At 40.9% G+C, this 20,128-nt stretch overlaps 2 protein-coding genes across 3 annotated transcripts in view; both read left to right on the top strand.

Moving 5' to 3' along the window:
• The window catches only part of LOC109880221 (muscleblind-like protein 1), a gene marked incomplete in the record, with an annotated part of 23,950 nt that extends 10,441 nt beyond the window's left edge, over nt 1–13,509 (top strand). Inside the window, 3 exon segments of one of the 2 annotated variants that reach the window (XR_004206384.1) lie at nt 303–329; nt 1,137–1,202; nt 9,703–13,509. Coding sequence is in view for 1 of the 2 variants with exons in the window: in XM_031810445.1 (XP_031666305.1) it covers nt 1,137–1,168 (32 nt within the window). 2 annotated transcript variants of the gene reach the window in all.
• Nucleotides 13,510–15,955: 2,446 nt separating this feature from the next.
• LOC109880223 (ras-related protein Rap-2b-like) lies at nt 15,956–18,299 on the top strand. The gene has a single exon (XM_020472448.2). It carries the CDS (start codon nt 16,292–16,294, stop codon nt 16,838–16,840), a length of 549 nt encoding a protein of 182 aa, XP_020328037.1. The 5' UTR covers nt 15,956–16,291; the 3' UTR covers nt 16,841–18,299.
• Nucleotides 18,300–20,128: the final 1,829 nt, after the last annotated feature.

Below are 20,128 nucleotides of genomic sequence, written 5' to 3'. Positions count from 1 at the left end.
TGGTCTCTCCCCCCTCTCTCTCTCTCCCCCTCTCTCTCTATCTCTATCTATCTCTATCGTTGACTTACACTAGTTGTTTCCAGTTCTTAACATTATTAGATGGACCTTTATAGTGTTGGTTGTTAGAACAGTACATGTGTGATGTTAATGGTCAACTTTTAATGTACTTGTTAAATACAAGTTAAAAATGTTATTAACTTGTCATTCTGGGGAGACATTTACTGTTTGTCGTTATAATGTCTGACATCATTTTAACCTCGATATTTGTCCTTTCTCATTTTGAGGACTCTTCCTTATCAAAGTTGACTACCAATGAGTACATGCAATTGGTATGTATGAGGAGGTTTTCCTTCTTTTTGTAAAGTATTTTGTACAGCAGTTGCTATCTGTGCCACTTGGTTCTTCTGCAGCTGCTTACATAGGGCATCGCTGTGCCGCATGCAGTCAATGCTACTGCAGTGTCTGAGGAGTCCACATTTTTCTGCTGCTGACATTCCAAGGCCCTTTAGTGAGGAGACATTACAGTTGAGATGTAGAAGTACACAGTATGTGGTCACATAGGACAAGGGAAAGAATACATAGTCAAAAAATATATATGTTTACCTATACTGAGAGTGCAACAAGCTGTAAAAGATAGAGAAATTAGATTCAACATTATTATCCCCAAAGAAAACATGTTTATCATTAACTACCTGCAGGTTATTTTTGTAGTGCCCAAACATAATTTTTTTAAAGGAGGTCACCAAATTGGAGGACTTGAGTTTGCATGGGTAGCCACCTCACCGTGAGCCTATAAAATGTTTGGTTTTATCTAGGTAACGTTGTAACCACATTCTGCCTTATCTTGCTATCTTCATCTCCTTTTGGGTAATGAACTCTGAGATTTGCTTAAAACTGCGGATCAGGGTCCGATGATGTGCATAAGATGTGGGATGTGTTTTTGAGGGGTGGGGGGGGGGTCAGATGATGTGCATAAGATGTGCATAAGATGTGGGATGTGTTTTTGAGGGGTGGGGGGTCAGATGATGTGCATAAGATGTGGGATGTGTTTTTGAGGGGTGGGGGGGGGGGGTTCCGATGATGTGCATAAGATGTGGGATGTGTTTTTGATTTCTCTGCTCTGTCTCCATCCTCAGATTCCAATCATTTCTGCCGATCATCTGAGTAACCACAAGTATCTGACTCAAATGTAGTCAAGAACAGTGAGTTTCTATTCATCTCTGTTTCTCTACAGTATGTTTACCCTCCAACCCCACCAAGAATATCTGAGTGCATTTAGCCAAATTATGTCAGCATTTTTCTCCATGCTTATACATTTAAAGGAGCAATCTGCAATCGCTACATACAGTGCATTCGGAAAGTATTCAAATCCCTTGACGTTTTCCACATTTTGTTACGTACATTTAAAAATGTTTTTTTTTTTAACTTTAATATTACATTTACATAAGTATTCAGACCTTTTACTCAGTACTTTGTTGAAGCACCTTTGGCAGCGATTACAGCATTAAGTCTTCTTGGGTTTGACACTGCAAGCTTGGCACACCTGTATTTGGGGGGTTTCTCCCATTCTTCTCTGCAGATCCTCTCAAGCTGTCGGGTTGGATTGGGAGCGTTGCTGCACAGCTATTTTCAGGTCTCTCCAGAGATGTTAGATTGGGTTCAAGTCCGGGCTCTAGCTGGGCCACTCATAGACATTCAGTGACTTGTCCCGAAGCCACTCCTGCGTTGTCTTGGCTGTGTACTTTGTGTCATTGTCCTGTTGGAAGGTGAACCTTCACCACATTGAGGTCTTGAGCGCTCTGGAGCAGGTTTTCATCAAGGATCTGTACTTTGCTCTGTTCATCTTTCCCTCGATCCTGACTAGTCTCCCAATCCTTGCTGTTGAAAAGCATCCCCAAAGCATAATGCTGCCACCACCATGCTTCACCGTAGGGATGGTGCCAGATTTCCTCCAGATGTGACGATTGGCATTCAGGCCAAAGAGTTCAATATTGGCTTCATCAGACTAGAGAATCGTGTTACTCATCATCTGAGAGTTTTAGGTGCCTTTTGGCAAACTCCAAGCGGGCTGCGTGTGCCTTTTACTGAGGAGTGGCATCCGTCTGGCTCTCTACCATAAAGGCCTGATTGGTGGAGCGCTGCAGAGATGGTTGTCCTTCTGGAAGGTTCTCCCATCTCCACAGAGGAACTATGTAGCTTTGTTAGAGTTACCATCGGATTCTTAGTCACCTCCCTGACCAAGGCCCTTCTCCCCCTATTGCTCAGTTTGGCCGAGCTGACAGCTCTAGGAAGAGTCTTGGTGGTTCTAAACTTCTTCCATTTAAGAATGATGGAGACCACTGTGTTCTTGGGAACCTTCAATGCTGTAGAAATGTTTTGGTATCCTTCCCTAGATCTGTGCCTCGACACAATCCTGTCTCGGAGCTCTACAGACAATTCCTTCGACCTCATGACTTGGTTTTTGCTCTGACATGCACTGTCCACTGTGGGATCTTATATAGACAGGTGTGTGCCTTTCCAAGTCATGTCCGATCAATTGAATTTACCACAGGTGAACTCCAATCAAGTTGTAGAAACATCTCAAGGATGATCAATGGAAACAGGATGGACCTGAGCAGGATGCAATTTCAAGTCTCATAGCAGAGGGCCTGAATACTTATGTAAATAAGATATTAGCTATCCGTCTTTATTACTTCCTGGTCTCATTCTTGCAAATTATTCTTAACAAAGACAAAATATTTAATAATTGGCTTTTTTCTGCACAACAGTGAGGGGAAAAAAGTATTTGATCCCCTGCTGATTTTGTACATTTGCCCACTGACAAAGAAATGATCAGTCTATAATTTTAATGGTAGGTTTATTTGAACAGTGAGAGACAGAACAACAACAAAAAAATCCTGAAAAACGCATGTCAAAAATGTTATAAATTGATTTGCATTTTAATGAGTGAAATAAGTATTTGACCCCCCTCTCAATCAGAAAGATTTCTGGCTCCCAGGTGTCTTTTATACAGGTAACAAACTGAGATTAGGAGCACTCCCTTTAAGAATGTGCTCCTAATCTCAGCTCGTTACCTGTATAAAAGACACCTGTCCACAGAAGCAATCAATCAATCAGATTCAGAACTCTCGACCATTATAGACTGATAATTTCTTTGTCAGTGGGAAAATGTACAAAATCAGCAGGGGATCAAATACTTTCTCCCTCACTGTAGGTACATTAGATCCCCTTATTGTATGGGACACTTTTAGATGTACTTCCAAAGGCCATTCAATACAATACTCATCATTTAAACAAAAGCAGTTTAGGTCAAAAGAGATTAGACTGATAAAGGAAATAGAGGAAGTAACAGAGCAGGGAGATGGTAGTGGAAATAGAGGAAGTAACAGAGCAGGTAGATGGTAATGGAAATAGAGGAAGTAACAGAGCAGGGAGATGGTAATGGAAATAGAGGAAGTAACAGAGCAGGTAGATGGTAATGGAAATAGAGGAAGTAACAGAGCAGGGAGATGGTAATGGAAATAGAGGAAGTAACAGAGCAGGGAGATGGTAATGGAAATAGAGGAAGTAACAGAGCAGGGAGATGGTAATGGAAATAGAGGAAGTAACAGAGCAGGGAGATGGTAATGGGAATAGAGGAAGTAACAGAGCAGGTAGATGGTAATGGAAATAGAGGAAGTAACAGAGCAGGTAGATGGTAATGGAAATAGAGGAAGTAACAGAGCAGGGAGATGGTAATGGAAAAGAGGAAGGAAGTAACAGAGCAGGGAGATGGTAATGGAAATAGAGGAAGTAACAGAGCAGGTAGATGGTAATGGAAATAGAGGAGTAACAGAGCAGGTAGATGGTAATGGAAATAGAGGAAGTAACAGAGAAGGGAGATGGTAATTGAAATAGAGGAAGTAACAGAGCAGGTAGATGGTAATGGCAATAGAGGAAGTAACAGAGCAGGTAGATGGTTAATGGAAATAGAGGAAGTAACAGAGCAGGGAGATGGTAATGGAAATAGAGGAAGTAACAGAGCAGGTAGATGGTAATGGAAATAGAGGAAGTAACAGAGCAGGGAGATGGTAATGGAAATAGAGGAAGTAACAGAGCAGGGAGATGGTAATGGAAATAGAGGAAGTAACAGAGCAGGGAGATGGTAATGGGAATAGAGGAAGTAACAGAGCAGGTAGATGGTAATGGAAATAGAGGAAGTAACAGAGCAGGTAGATGGTAATGGAAATAGAGGAAGTAACAGAGCAGGGAGATGGTAATGGAAATAGAGGAAGTAACAGAGCAGGGAGATGGTAATGGAAATAGAGGAAGTAACAGAGCAGGGAGATGGTAATGGAAATAGAGGAAGTAACAGAGCAGGGAGATGGTAATGGAAATAGAGGAAGTAACAGAGCAGGTAGATGGTAATGGAAATAGAGGAAGTAACAGAGCAGGTAGATGGTAATGGAAATAGAGGAAGTAACAGAGCAGGGAGATGGTAATGGGAATAGAGGAAGTAACAGAGCAGGTAGATGGTAATGGAAATAGAGGAAGTAACAGAGCAGGTAGATGGTAATGGAAATAGAGGAAGTAACAGAGCAGGGAGATGGTAATGGAAATAGAGGAAGTAACAGAGCAGGGAGATGGTAATGGAAATAGAGGAAGTAACAGAGCAGGGAGATGGTAATGGAAATAGAGGAAGTAACAGAGCAGGGAGATGGTAATGGAAATAGAGGAAGTAACAGAGCAGGGAGATGGTAATGGAAATAGAGGAAGTAACAGAGCAGGGAGATGGTAATGGAAATAGAGGAAGTAACAGAGCAGGGAGATGGTAATGGAAATAGAGGAAGTAACAGAGAAGGTAGATGGAAATGGAAATAGAGGAAGTAACAGAGCAGGTAGATGGTAATGGAAATAGAGGAAGTAACAGAGCAGGGAGATGGAAATGGAAATAGAGGAAGTAACAGAGCAGGTAGATGGAAATGGAAATAGAGGAAGTAACAGAGCAGGTAGATGGTAATGGAAATAGAGGAAGTAACAGAGCAGGTAGATGGTAATGGAAATAGAGGAAGTAACAGAGCAGGTAGATGTAATGGAAATAGAGGAAGTAGTAACAGAGCAGGGAGATGGTAATGGAAATAGAGGAAGTAACAGAGCAGGGAGATGGTAATGGAAATAGAGGAAGTAACAGAGCAGGGAGATGGTAATGGAAATAGAGGAAGTAACAGAGCAGGGAGATGGTAATGGAAATAGAGGAAGTAACAGAGCAGGGAGATGGTAATGGAAATAGAGGAAGTAACAGAGCAGGTAGATGGTAATGGAAACTGTGCTCTAGAGGCACAAAATAGGTTAAAGGAAAAACAAAAAGAATTGAAGGTACTTATTCAAGAATGATCAAGTGTAATGTATTACAAAAATAAAGCGAATTGGATATAAAATTGTGAAAAATGCACAATATTTTTCTTGAATTTTCAACATTAATTTATAGAAACTCATTGCAAATGATGGAGTCATCCATGATTCACCAAATTATATTTGAAAGGGGAATCAAAATATTTTAAGCGTAAGTTTTCTTTTCAGTCTCTGCCATTTCCACTGAATGATGTTATATGTAAGGATTTATTTCCTAATAATAATAATAATAACAATAATGTAAAATGAACAAATGTTCAGAAAGTGAAGGCCAACTTACAGGAGAGGAACCTTTTTTCAGTCTGGAAAAACACTAGGGCTTGATGGTATACCAGTAGAGTTATATCAGACCTTTTTTGATGTACTCAAATATCCATTATTAACATGTTTTAATAACTGCTATTTAAAATGGTAGACTTTCAGGTACTCAACAAGTGCCTGAAAGTCTACTATTTCATTAACAAGAACCAGGTGGTAAGTATGAAGTTTCAGTCCATTTAAAAAAACTGGAGGCCTGTTACACTTCAATGTTGTGATGCGAAAATCCTGGCAAAATGCATAGTACATAGAATAAAAAAGTTTATCCTGATCAGACAGATTATTTACATGGAGATAATATACGACAATTACTTGAAACAATTGAACGTTATGAAACATCTAAGATACCAGGTCTGGTTTTCAAAACGGATTTTTAAAAGGTGTTTGATAAAGTACGAAATAGAGGAAGTAACAGAGCAGGTAGATGGTAATGGAAATAGAGGAAGTAACAGAGCAGGGAGATGGTAATGGGAATAGAGGAAGTAACAGAGCAGGTAGATGGTAATGGAAATAGAGGAAGTAACAGAGCAGGTAGATGGTAATGGAAATAGAGGAAGTAACAGATGTTTGAGGAAGTAACAGAGCAGGTAGATGGTAATGGAAATAGAGGAAGTAACAGCATATATAAATGCCTGGATTACTTTAATTTTGGGGAATATTTTATACAATGGGTTAAAGTTATGTACAGCAACCCCAGATGTAAAATAGTAAATAATGGATACTTCTCAGAAAGTATTGAGCTTTTAAGAGGAGTAAAACAAGGATGTCCGTTGTCTTCATATCTATTTATTATGGCCATTGAAAGGCTAGATGTTAAAATGAGATCCAACAAGAACATCAAGGTGTTAGAAATCCAGGGGGAAAAAACAAAAGTGTCAATGTATGCCGATGACTCAAGTTTTTTCTTAAGTCCGTGATCTGGATCCCTATGTATGCCGATGACTCAAGTTTTTTCTTAAGTCCGCAATCTGGATCCCTGCACAGTCTCATTGAAGATCTTGATCACTTTTCTAGCCTCTCTGGACTAAAACCTAATTATGACAAGTGTACCATATTATGTATTGGATCGTTAAAAGACACCTTGTAGTTTACCAATAAAATGGGCGGATGGAGAAGTAGACATACTTGGTATTCACATCTCAAAAAGCTTCCTGCCATCCAAGACCTCTATACCAGGCGGTGTCAGAGGAAGGCCCAAAAATGTAATAGACTCCATCCACCCTAGTCATAGACTGTTCTCTCTGCTGCCGCACGGCACCGGAGCACCAAGTCTAGGTCCAAAAGGCTCCTTATCAGCTTCTTCCCCCAAGCCATAAGACTCCTGAACAGCTAATCAAATTGCTACCCAGACTATTTGCATTGCCCCCACCCCCTTCTACGCTGCTGCTACTCTGTTTATTATCTCTGCATAGTAACTTTAACTCTACCTATATTTATCTCGACTAACTTGTGCCCCCGCACATTGACTCTGTACCAGTAACCTCTGAATATAGCCTCGCTACTGTTATTTTACTGCTGCTTTTTAATTATTCGTTATATTTAACACATATTTATCTTAACTGCATTTTTGGTTAAGGGCTTGTAAGTAAGCATTTCTCTGTAAGGTTGTATTTGACGCATGTGACAAGTAAAATGTGATTTGATACTTTACGATTAGAAAGGTTCAAAATGTATGTAAAACAGCATAACACAGTTTAATATATATGGCACATGGAAACCAAACGAGGGTGGTCTATGGTGATAGGTGGGATGGGCTGAGAGTAGCTGAGGGGCGGGATTAAAGAGCTGAGGTCTATGGTGATAGGTGGGATGGGCTGAGAGTAGCTGAGGGGCGGGATTAAAGAGCTGAGGTCTATGGTGATAGGTGGGATGGGCTGAGAGTAGCTGAGGGGCGGGATTAAAGAGCTGAGGTCTATGGTGATAGGTGGGATGGGCTGAGAGTAGCTGAGGGGCGGGATTAAAGAGCTGAGGTCTATGGTGATAGGTGGGATGGGCTGAGAGTAGCTGAGGGGCGGGATTAAAGAGCTGAGGTCTATGGTGATAGGTGGGATGGGCTGAGAGTAGCTGAGGGGTGGGATTAAAGAGCTGAGGTCTATGGTGATAGGTGGGATGGACTGAGAGTAGCTGAGGGGCAGGATTAACGAGCTGAGGTATATGGTGATAGGTGGGATGGGCTGAGAGTAGCTGAGGGGCGGGATTAAAGAGCTGAGGTCTATGGTGATAGGTGGGATGGGCTGAGAGTAGCTGAGGGGCGGGATTAAAGAGCTGAGGTCTATGGTGATAGGTGGGATGGGCTGAGAGTAGCTGAGGAGCGGGATTAAAGAGCTGAGGTCTATGATGATAGGTGGGATGGGCTGAGAGTAGCTGAGGGGCGGGATTAAAGAGCTGAGGTCTATGATGATAGGTGGGATGGGCTGAGAGTAGCTGAGGGGCGGGATTAAAGAGCTGAGGTCTATGGTGATAGGTGGGATGGGCTGAGAGTAGCTGAGGGGCGGGATTAAAGAGCTGAGGTCTATGGTGATAGGTGGGATGGGCTGAGAGTAGCTGAGGGGCGGGATTAAAGAGCTGAGGTCTATGGTGATAGGTGGGATGGGCTGAGAGTAGCTGAGGGGCGGGATTAAAGAGCTGAGGTCTATGGTGATAGGTGGGATGGGCTGAGAGTAGCTGAGGGGTGGGATTAAAGAGCTGAGGTCTATGGTGATAGGTGGGATGGGCTGAGAGTAGCTGAGGGGCGGGATTAAAGAGCTGAGGTCTATGGTGATAGGTGGGATGGGCTGAGAGTAGCTGAGGGGTGGGATTAAAGAGCTGAGGTCTATGGTGATAGGTGGGATGGGCTGAGAGTAGCTGAGGGGCGGGATTAAATAGTTTATGTTTGGTAATGTATTATTGTTATGTGATTGATTTATATAAAAGTACCATGTATGTAAAATGTGTATGTGTCACGCTCGCTATCCTCAAACTCCCTGTCATAAATCAACCAAGGCGCAGCGTGCATGTAGTTCCACATCTTTTAATGAAAGTGAAACCGAAACAACCAAAAAACAAACAGGTAAACAGCAAAGAACGTGACGCAACCTAGGTGCACACAAACACACACGGAAAAATAATTACCCACAAAACACAGGTGGGAAAAGGCTACCTAAGTATGATTCTCAATCAGAGCCAACAACAGACAGCTGTCGCTGATTGAGAACCATACCCGGCCAAAAACGAAGAAATACAAAAACGTAGAAAAAAGAACATAGAATGCCCACCCTAGTCACACCCTGGCCTAACCAAAATAGAGAATAAAAAGCCTCTCTATGGCCAGGGCGTGACAGTATGCAAAATGTGTACGTAAAATGTATATGTACAATATATGTATATGTAGCAGAAAAGTTTTTTTTTAAATTGATATAAAAAAAATGATACTTGGTGGATGGGTTTAAAAAAATAATGAAAAAATTACAAAAAAATAGGTATTTCTGTTTTATTTTTAATACATTTGTACAAATTCTAAAAACCTGTTTTTGCTTTGTCATTGTGGGGTATTGTGTGTAGATTAATTACATTTTCTATTGATTTAATCTATTTTAGAATAAGTCTGCAACAGAAAAAGGGAAGGTGTCTTAATATTTTCCGAATGCAGTGTATTTTCCGAATGCAGTGTATTTTCCGAATACAGTGTATTTTCGGAATGCAGTGTATTTTCGGAATGCAGTGTATTTTCCGAATGCAGTGTATTTTCTGAATGCAGTGTGCGCGTTGAGATTTCAATGAATGATATATACCCATTGAGCTATGTCTATGAATTTGAGAGTGGTTACATTTCTCCAGCCTCATCCCTCAGATTTTTGACAAAACAGTGGTGGGGTCTCCACTTTGTTATTGTTTGAACTGCAGATTGCAGCTTTAAGCAACCTTTCAGAGAACAACAATAAGATATTGGAAGGCTATAGCTTCATTTGAAAATAATGTATTTTTTAATGTAATTCCTCGTCTCTTGTTTTACAGATCAAATGTTTGGTTGATGGCACCGTCCAAGCCTAAAGAGTTCAGCCTTTATGTAAATAGTGTTCAGAATGTCAAGCAATGGACTGGAGGACCATCGGTCATCATCTCTCAGCCACTCTGGAATGCTGGTCTTGTTACGCATGCAAACATCGGTGTGCTCGGTCGATGCCATGACACACACACACAGACACACACACACACACACACACACACCCTCGTCCTCCAAGTCAATGTCCAGCTGAGAAGAGGAGTGTCTGTCTGTCTGTCCATCTCTGCTGACAGACAGACACTGAGTACATTAACAGTACACCTGTTTGTTCAAACACAAAACCATGGCACTCAAATTATTTTTTATATATTTTTTGCACACACCTGAGGTTGAGACCGAGGTGTTGTTGCATCTACCCTGCATAATACAGTGTTGGTACGTTGGTAGACCAAGACACCATTTTTTATTCGCTTTGTTCTGTTTTTAAAGTAATCGACTTAAAACATTTGCAAACGTGCCCCTTAAATTTAAATTTAAATCAGAAAGGCACAATACATTTTAAAAGGGCGAAACGTCAGAGCATGTACAGTTTTCTGTTTTTAATAAGGCTTCTAGTTAAACTAGATACTAAAATGAGGGTCAGAGACATATGAATGTTCTGGGTAAGAAACACACCTGTGTACCTTTTGAAAGCACAGCTTTAAGCACCATAGAGGCCATACATCCCAAGCCAGAGTGTTAGTTCAGCAGTGTTATTCTGTTTACCTAAGATATGTGTTTTGTATGGCTCAAGTTTAGATTTTTACATAATTTCTTCATTGTCTATTTAAGTAATAAGGCCCGAGGGGGTGTGGTATATGGCCAATATACCACGGCTAAGGGCTGTTCTTAAGCACGACGAAGCGCGGAGTGCCTGGATACAGACCATAGCCGTGGTATATTGGCCATATACCACAATCTCCCGAGGTGCCTTATTGCTATTATAAACTGGTTACCAACGTAATTAGAGCAGTAAAAATAATAAATGTTTTGTCATACCCGTGGTATACGGTCTGATATACCACGGCTGTCAACCAATCAGTATTCAGGGCTCGAACCACCCAGTTTATAATTGTTTTTTAAACATTGTACCATTTGCTTTGTTGTTGGGGTTGTCTCCAGCCTTTTAAGTCGTCAGTCTCCTACATCTAAAAACAGAGGTGCCTTTTCTCTTTTTATCGATCTGTTTTTGTTTCGCCTTTCTTTTTGTGCTTTATTGTGGTGTTTATCAGACGGGCTGAGCTCATGGTGACTGAGGAGGTGTAAGTCCGTAGACTCTAAAGCCTGTTGAAGTGATGTTGGACGTACTAGCTCTCCATCAGGTGTTAATTCCTTGTTCTCAGCCTTAAAGGTGGAGAGATTCTAAAACTGTGTCTGCAAAGAAGCACCGTAAAACCATGTGTTGTTAAAGTAAGAAAGTCAGACTTAAATTAGGTCATAAGAAGATTTGGCACTTGGTTGAGTGTTTTTGTGCTTCCCCTACCCCATTACCCCTCTATAGGCTAATTTAACTTTAATTGAGGTAATACAACAAAATCATTGATTTGATATTAATCAAAAAATAACGAAAATCTTTCCCTTTTTGGACCTGATTTAATCCGGTTCTGGATACCAAAGCACAGTTCTGCTCATGCACGAAGTGTTACCGAAGTATATGACCAAATTCAGGAAGGTTCAACACAGAATTGGGGGAGCAGAGAATGAATTTCAGAACCCTTGTTTTCACATGCCATTATGTTCTGTGATTTCATTTGTTGTTTTTTCTGTTTTGGCTGAGGTGTAAAATCTCTTTACTGATTGTAATGTACCTAATACCTATTCAATTGTATCTATTGAAGCCTTAGATTACTGGACTGGGTCCCAACCCAATCACATGTACTTTCAATCCCCATACAGGCAATGAACACCAATGATATTTTATAGTCCGTACACATACTGCATGTGTTTTAGAATTTTTTTTCTTTTTTTTTCTCAAGTAACAATTTACTCTCTTAAATTTCATTGAACTCATGTGTTATGTATTACTTAAGGATTTGAATATATTTGAATATTTAGTTTGTAGGTTTTTGCCTTATTATATTCTACTTGACAATATTGTTAAATAGCCGTTGTAGACTGAGGTGGTATTACATCCATAACTTTTTTAAACCATATTCATGATTAATAATAATGTGTGGAGTCAGATAAAGTATTCAGATCATTCATGTAGCTGGATGTCTCTTTAGATTGAAGAGGTTCATTATCAATTACTTTTGTTGATCAAAGACCTTTTGATATTGATACAAGGAATGACATTGATTTGATCAGTTGGTAGGTTGCCAAGGCATCAACTCTGGCTGAAAACGAATGTTTCAACTAGCTCTTTTTTCTTTGAGGTCTTGTTTGAAAATATATTGTGTCGAAATGTAGATTGTCCATGTTTAGGGAAGGAGAAAACAAGTTATTTTCTACTTTATCCATTTCAAAAAAAAATATTGTTTTAATATTTCTTAAGATTGCCCTGAATATCAGGCCAAAATGAACGGTGAGATTGATGGGTCTCTGGAGTTGGGTAAATAGTGAGATGAGAGGTGAAGTAGTAGACTTTCCCGAATCAGGAAGGTCTGTAATGCTGCAGATGAACGATCTTTAAACTAAGGGACGAAGGTTGACTTTTTGCACTTCTGTATATAGTCAATGAACAGAGAAAAAACATGTATCATATTGAGATATTATTTTGAATAAAAAATTCTATAATTATAAGGAATTTTGTTAGGTTAATTTAAAACATCTAAACTGAAAGACCAGCTAAACAAATTTGCTTGCAAAATGAAAAGAAAATCGCACCAGTTTCTCAGCCAATGCACTCAGAAAAAGCTATGTGCTTTTTGACTTCTTTTGTCAGTGGCTTGTAGTTTGCCAGGGAATTCTCAAGGGGAGCATGCCCCCCCCCATGTTCACTCCCCTTGTATTTTTATTTTTATTTTTTACATAAAACAAACATCCTATATTGTCTATATTTCAAATGTTGGACCAGGCCCTTCATACTTGGACCTCTGGTACAATAACTACAATAAATGATATTAGAAACCATATTATATTTTAGTTGATTTGACTGCATGTAAAAGAACACAAATGTAAACAATATATATATAGGTAGATAAGGAAAATTCATATTTTTAATTTACTAAATAACATCGACATTTGGGGAAAAGAGACTGCAGACAAGTCATCAATCACTTGTGATATAACATTTTACCAAGAAACTCCATGAGATCTCAAGAATAAGATGTAATGTAAATGCCAAACCACCCAAGAAATATTGTCTTATCACAGTAATATTAGTCATGTCAACATGGACTCACAGGACAGATACAGCTAATGCTACCAGGTAACTGTGCACTCAGCAGGCGAAGGCTCACCGCCATACTAAATGAATAGGTAAATACTCTTTCAAATGAATGTAACCGTCTTCAGTCAAGGTCAACTTATTTCTGACTCGAGGTCGCTGTATAAGTGCTATTGAACCAAACTAACCAGTGCTGCTCGGACAGATTTCACTGTCTCTCGGCTTATTAAACCAAGGTCTCTCTTCCCTGCTGGGGGCACACAGGCTTGACTGCTTATTATGTGTAAGTGATCACTTACATTTTCTTTGCTTATAGTTGCTACAGAATAATGTACTACTCTGCTTTCAGATTTGTTTTATGCACAATTTATTGTTGCCAGAAATGACTCTTGCTGTTATGAATTATAAAAAAAAATGAATAAAACTAAAACTGATTTGCTCACGCAACTCATCTATGGTCTCCGTGTTTGTCTGTTAACTTTAGTCTTTGAAACATTACTTTAAAGAGCATCCAAAACACATCAGAACATGTTCCAAAAAATAATGAGGCACTCTGACATCACATGAAAACAGACAGATTCTGCTTCAAACTTCAGTCTTATTGCCATCTAGTGGACAAATAATTGTCTTCACCCAAATAACACCAGTGAAATTGGACACCCATTTATCAAATAAAATCAAATGTTATTGGTCACATACACATGATTAGCAGATGTTAATGCGAGCGTAGTGAAATGCTCGTGCTTCTAGTTCCGACCATGCAGTAATATCTAACAAGTATTCTGCAATGGGATGTCTACTCAGCTAATCAAAAGTCTTGTAGATTAGTTGTGCTCATGCTGTGCTGGAGCAAACATGCGGCTTGTGGCTGCCAAGTCGTGGAACATGGTTGGTGACTAGCACTGTTTTATGTTATCATACTGTACTGTCTGGTTCATCATGAGAACTACGACTACAAAGAAACACTAATTATGATCTCAACAACAGTTCTGAATTAAGGGCTCCCCGAGTGCACTGCATCTAAGTGCTAGAGGTGTCACTTACAGACCCTGGTTCAATTCCAGGCTGAATCACAACTAGTTGTGATTGGGAGTCCCATAGGGCGGCGCACAATTGGCCCAGCATTGTCTGTCATTGTAATTGTACTTAACTGACTTGCCTGGTTAAATAAAAACAATTATTGATTTCAAATCCTGCTGAAATGCACTCAAGAGTGTGTGGAAGACTTATGTAGAGCCTACATTGGGCAGGAACCAGCTTTGACTGACAATTAAACCTCCAACTAGGTGAAAAACCTGTCAATGTGCCCTTGAGCAAAGCACTTAACCCTAATTAATCCAGTATATTGCTCTGGATCAGAGTGTCTGCTAAATGATTCAAATGTAATATTTAAACAATAAAGTAGCACTCCAGTGTTCTTTTCACCTCATTTAACACCTGATTTACTTAACAAAAGGCACATCTCAATAGCTGGTCCAGGTATGTCATGACATTGCACAAGTGGAGGAGGGGCATGGCTTCCCTGTTTTGGATGGATTCCCATCAGACCAACTCATTGAATGCCCTACTTTTTTAAGTTTGTAGATTTGTCTAAATAAACATTTGTGTGTACTTTACTGTATTTTTTTCTTGGGATATTACTTTTCAATAGTAAAACTTAAAAATAGTGGGAAAATGTCAGGACTGTTCACTATTTTGAAGTGAAATAGTTGAAGGAACTATGACCCAAGGCAGTTAGCCTTGAGTGTATGTAGAGTCTACTCTCATACCAGAGAGGATTAGGACACAGATTCCGTCTCGAACCAGGGGATGGTGATGTCACTATCAGTAGGTTCCCCGGGGCATTGGGAACCTGTCTCTCTGGATTCTACACAGATGACTTACACTTCCTGTGTCAGAGAGCTTCAATGATGACAAGACACCTTTTGGGGGACATGATCGTTTTCTGTTCCATTGCTTCCATTATTTCACCTTTATTTAACCAGGTAGGCTAGTTGAGAACAAGTTCTCATTTACAACTGTGGCCTGGTCAAGATAAAGCAAAGCAGTGCGACACAAACAACAACACAGAGTTGCACGCAAAGACTTATAGATGACCTGGAGCCAGTGGGTCTGGCGAAAGAGTAAAGCCCTACTTTATGGTGATGTTTGTTAAAAGTAATGGATGCCTTGAGAAAATGGCATATTTCATTCAGTCATATATTTCATAAAGAATATGTCTATAATAAACATACCTACAGAACCAGTCAAAAGTTTGGACACACCCACTCATTCAAGGGTTGTTCTTTATTTATTTTTAACATTTTTTTTTTTTTACATTGTAGAATAATAGTGAAGACATCAAAACTATGAAATAACACATTGGGAATCATGTAGTAACCAAAAGGTGTTAAACAAATCAAAATATATTTTATATTTGAGATTCTTCAAAGTAACCACCCTTTGCCTCGATGACAGCTTTGCACAATCTTGGCATTCTCTCAACCAGTAGTCACCTCATGATTACCTCATGTTCCCAAAAATCCTTCAAATCGATTTTTCCCCTGTCGTAGCCCCCAGAGTTTCCATTTTTTTAATGCACTGAAGTCAGAAGTCTGAGATTTCCAAGTTCCTTATTGTTTTGAATGCGGCACCACTTGTCTTGAAAGCACCAAAACACAAGTTTGTCACCCGCTTTCAATGGGCAACATTCAGTTGAATATTAATAGATAAATGATAAGCCTCCTGATATCAACCTCATCATATAAGATAAGTATTGTGGGGACATGCCCTGGACAACACACTTCAAGGCGTCTTGTAACAGTAATTTGTTACAAAGAGCACGGGTCACCTGACTGACACAAGAGTGAGTGACTAATATTTATATTGAGTAACGTTTTGGGCGACTGCCCCTTTACGAAAACGGAAGTAAGCCTTGGCTCGTGACGTTAGTTGCCTTGCGCCGAGAAACAGTGGGCAGGAAACGACAGGCAGAGAAAGACTTGTTCACGCGTTCCGACACCATGGCACAGTACAAATAACCGAAAATGTGCTCCACGTTATATTACTAATGTTCGGGAACGGCCACAGTCTTCGGCTTCTTAGCAAGACTTTTGGAGACGTTCCTCGAAAGCTTTTCCGCCGAGGGATTTGACAAGTCCCACCCGTGAAAGGTGTCTGCGGTCTAAAAACATCGGGGCGGACCGCGGGTGGGAAGAGGATTCGTAGAGAAAGGCTGTCTGCTTTCTGGAGCCATGAGGGAGTATAAAGTGGTTGTGTTGGGCTCGGGCGGCGTGGGTAAATCAGCATTGACGGTCCAGTTTGTGACGGGATCCTTCATTGAGAAATACGACCCCACAATAGAGGATTTCTACAGAAAGGAGATCGAGGTGGACTCGTCGCCCTCTGTTCTGGAGATACTGGACACGGCCGGGACCGAACAGTTCGCCTCCATGCGAGACCTGTACATCAAAAACGGGCAGGGATTTATTTTGGTCTACAGTCTGGTCAACCAGCAGAGCTTCCAAGACATCAAGGCATTGAGGGATCAAATCATCCGAGTGAAAAGATACGAAAGAGTGCCAATGGTATTGGTTGGAAACAAGGTGGACTTGGAAGGCGAGAGGGAGGTCTCTTCCGGGGAAGGCAAGGCGCTGGCTCAGGAGTGGAATTGCCCGTTTATGGAAACTTCTGCAAAAAATAAAGGCTTGGTCGACGAACTGTTCGCAGAAATCGTGAGACAGATGAACTATTCTTCTTTACCCAGCGGTGGAGATCGCTGTTGTTCTTGCGTGCTTCTCTAAGAAAACATGTTTCGTGCAGCTGTGAGTGTTTCATCTATGTGAAAACCATCAAACAAGCCCTATTTTGATAACTTGTTAACAAAATGATACGGTCTCTTTTTTTTTTGTTGATTAGGCGGCGGTCAATATAGAAAGCTGCCCACTGTTGTATTATCGCACACACCATCGAGGATGACAACATTCGATATTGATATAGCCTAAAAAGTGTTTACATGACAAAGTACTTGAATGTTTAAGTTTTTAGTTCAATATCAAACAGCTTTGTATTTGACACTTCTCTGGAAACGTGCCTCGATGGGAATGTCTTATTGTGAAACCTAAGAGAGACACTGTTGCTTTGTTTTGCTATGATAATGTTATGTGGGGTTTGATTACTGTTGAGTTGTACTTTTTCACGTCTTCTGGGCAGAAGAGATGGATTGATTGGAGGACTCCTCCTTCTGCTGAACAGGGAGGGTCTGCTTTCTGTGGATTCTGCTGGGCTCAAGGAACATTTGCCCCCCCCAGGGAACTCCCTGCAAAAGTTATTTTTTTCGGTTCAGTGTCAAATAAACCCCATATGCCAGTCAGTAAACCTGCACTGTTCACTGGAATTAGCTTAAACCTGAGCATCCTGTTCAAATAAGACTAAACATAACAAATAGCTTGAACATCAAGCTGTGGTACATTACCTGTTGAAAGACATGGGGCGTATTCATTATGCAGATTCTGTTGCAAAACGTTTCTTAAACGGAAGAAAATGGGGGTGACCTACCTGAATTTGTCCAATAGAAACTTGTTTTTCTCTATTTGCTTACATTTGGCTCTTAAACGGTTTCCATAATGAATACGCCCCTGGAATGTGGTGGTTTGTGGTTTTTCTTTGGGACTGGTGATGATGTTGGATTGAATACAAAACTTGCACTTCCCTTGCCAGTGTCACTCTTTACACAAACAAGGACCTTACAGATGTTACTGACATGACATGGAGAATACGCATGACTGGACCCCATGTCAAGTGCCTTCCTGAGAATTACACTTGTCTCCATGTGCCAACCAAGGAGCCCTCTAATCACAACAGTATGACTGGACCCCATGACAAGTGCCTTCCTGAGAATTACACTTGTCTCCATGTGCCAACCAAGGAGCCCTCTAATCACAACAGTACTCTACAGTTTCAGTTTGATTTCAGTTGGGCTCATAGTGTTACTTTTTGTATTTTTCAGAGAGGAAGTTGAGGTGTAGACCCCCCCCACACACACACACACTGGTACTAATTCACAGAGAATATGAACCCAAGCAGATTTATGCTGTGGGGTTCAGAGAAAAGTAAGCCATGTTTGTGTTTTCATTTTACATTTTTATGATTACTTTCTGAAATGTGAAATCCTGATTCAATTGTAATTTTGACCTCAAGTCTATTACTACCCACCTGTCTGGTTTGGAGGACTTTTGAATACAAAAGGCATTTTCTGCAACATTTTGGTGTGTGCTCTTCATTCTGTTGGTGTGATTGCGTGGGTGTGTGCTCTTCATTCTGTTGGGTGTGTGCTCTTCATTCTGTTGGTGTGATTGCGTGGGTGTGTGCTCTTCATTCTGTTGGTGTGATTGCGTGGGTGTGTGCTCTTCATTCTGTTGGTGTGATTGCGTGGGTGTGTGCTCTTCATTCTGTTGGTGTGATTGCGTGGGTGTGTGCTCTTCATTCTGTTGGTGTGATTGCGTGGGTGTGGGCTCTTATTAAGACTGTAGGTCCTGTGTAGTTCCGTTGGTAGAGCATGGTGCTTACAACACCAGGGTTTTGGGTTCGATTCCCATGAGGGCCCACTATGAAAAAAATAGTATTAAAATGTATGCATTCTTTACTATAAGTTTCTCTGGATAAATGACTAAAATGTGCAGGCCTAGTACATCTATAGGCCTTACTGTTTCATCATATGTCAGGCCCAGGCCTGGCTCCTATTGGACCTCTGGTTTTTCAGGCCCTCTACAAACATCAGGAACCCTATCTCAAACATGTTGATCTCTTTACACCGTTCTGAAACGTGTTCCTGTTTGCTTTGTCAATGGTTGAACATAAACACAACTTTTCTGTGATGTAGTCGAGCAACACTGAAGGGCACCAGTTTAGAATGGTTTTTTGGTCCCTCCAACTGTTAGAGTAGAGGGCATGCTGGGTACACTGGGTATAGTTGACGAGTGGTGCTTCCTGTCACATGGTTTCTGAATATAGGCAGTCAGAAGGGGACAGAGGGGGCTTTCTGTGTCTTCAGCCAAGCCCAATCAGCAGACAGACAGATGTTTGTAACCATGTGTGTGAGAGATGGAGTGGCATGAGTACTGGGAAACAACCAGCAGACGGTGAAAAGCAGATGTCATGGGGTGTTTGAATGAGGCAGAGAGAGGGTGGAATTAGATGTGTTGGGGTGTTTGAATGAGGCAGAGAGAGGGTGGAATTAGATGTGTTGGGGTGTTTGAATGAGGCAGAGAGAGGGTGGAATTAGATGTGTTGGGGTGTTTGAATGAAGCAGAGAGAGGGTGTGTAATGGCGTTCTTCGTTTGTTGAGAGAGAGTCGGACCGAAATGCAGCGTGGTGGTTACTCATGTCTTTAATGAAGAAAAGTGCGATACATGAAAATAACTAATAAATACAAAAACAACAAACGGAACGTGAAACCTAATTACAGCCTATCTGGTGAAACTACACAGAGACAGGAACAATCACCCACGAAAGACAAAGCGAAACTCAGGCTACCTAAATACGGTTCCCAATCAGAGGCAACGAGAATCACCTGACTGTTGATTGAGAACCGCCTCAGGCAGCCAAGCCTATACAACACCCCTAATCAGCCGCGATCCCAAATACAACAAACCCCAATACGAAATACAATAACATAAACCCCTGTCACACCCTGGCCTGACCAAATATATAACGAAAACACAAAACACTAAGACCAAGGCGTGACAGGGTGGAATTAGATGTGTTGGGGTGTTTGAATGAGGCAGAGAGAGGGTGAAATTAGATGTGTTGGGTTATTTGAATGAGGCAGAGAGAGGGTGGAATTAGATGTGTTGGGGTGTTTGAATGAGGCAGCAGACGGGGAAAATGATGTGCTGGGGTGTTTGAATGAGGCAGAGAGAGGGTGAAATTAGATGTGTTGGGGTGTTTGAATGAGGCAGAGAGAGGGTGAAATTAGATGTGTTGGGGTGTTTGAATGAGGCAGAGAGAGGGTGGAATTAGATGTGTTGGGGTGTTTGAATGAGGCAGCAGACGGGGAAAATGATGTGCTGGGGTGTTTGAATGAGGCAGCA

The sequence above is a fragment of the Oncorhynchus kisutch genome, linkage group LG30, assembly GCF_002021735.2.
Source record: "Oncorhynchus kisutch isolate 150728-3 linkage group LG30, Okis_V2, whole genome shotgun sequence".
Classification (NCBI taxonomy): domain Eukaryota; kingdom Metazoa; phylum Chordata; class Actinopteri; order Salmoniformes; family Salmonidae; genus Oncorhynchus; species Oncorhynchus kisutch.
The sequence above is the reverse complement of the archived record's forward strand: the minus strand, read 5'-3'. Positions and strand labels throughout refer to the sequence as shown.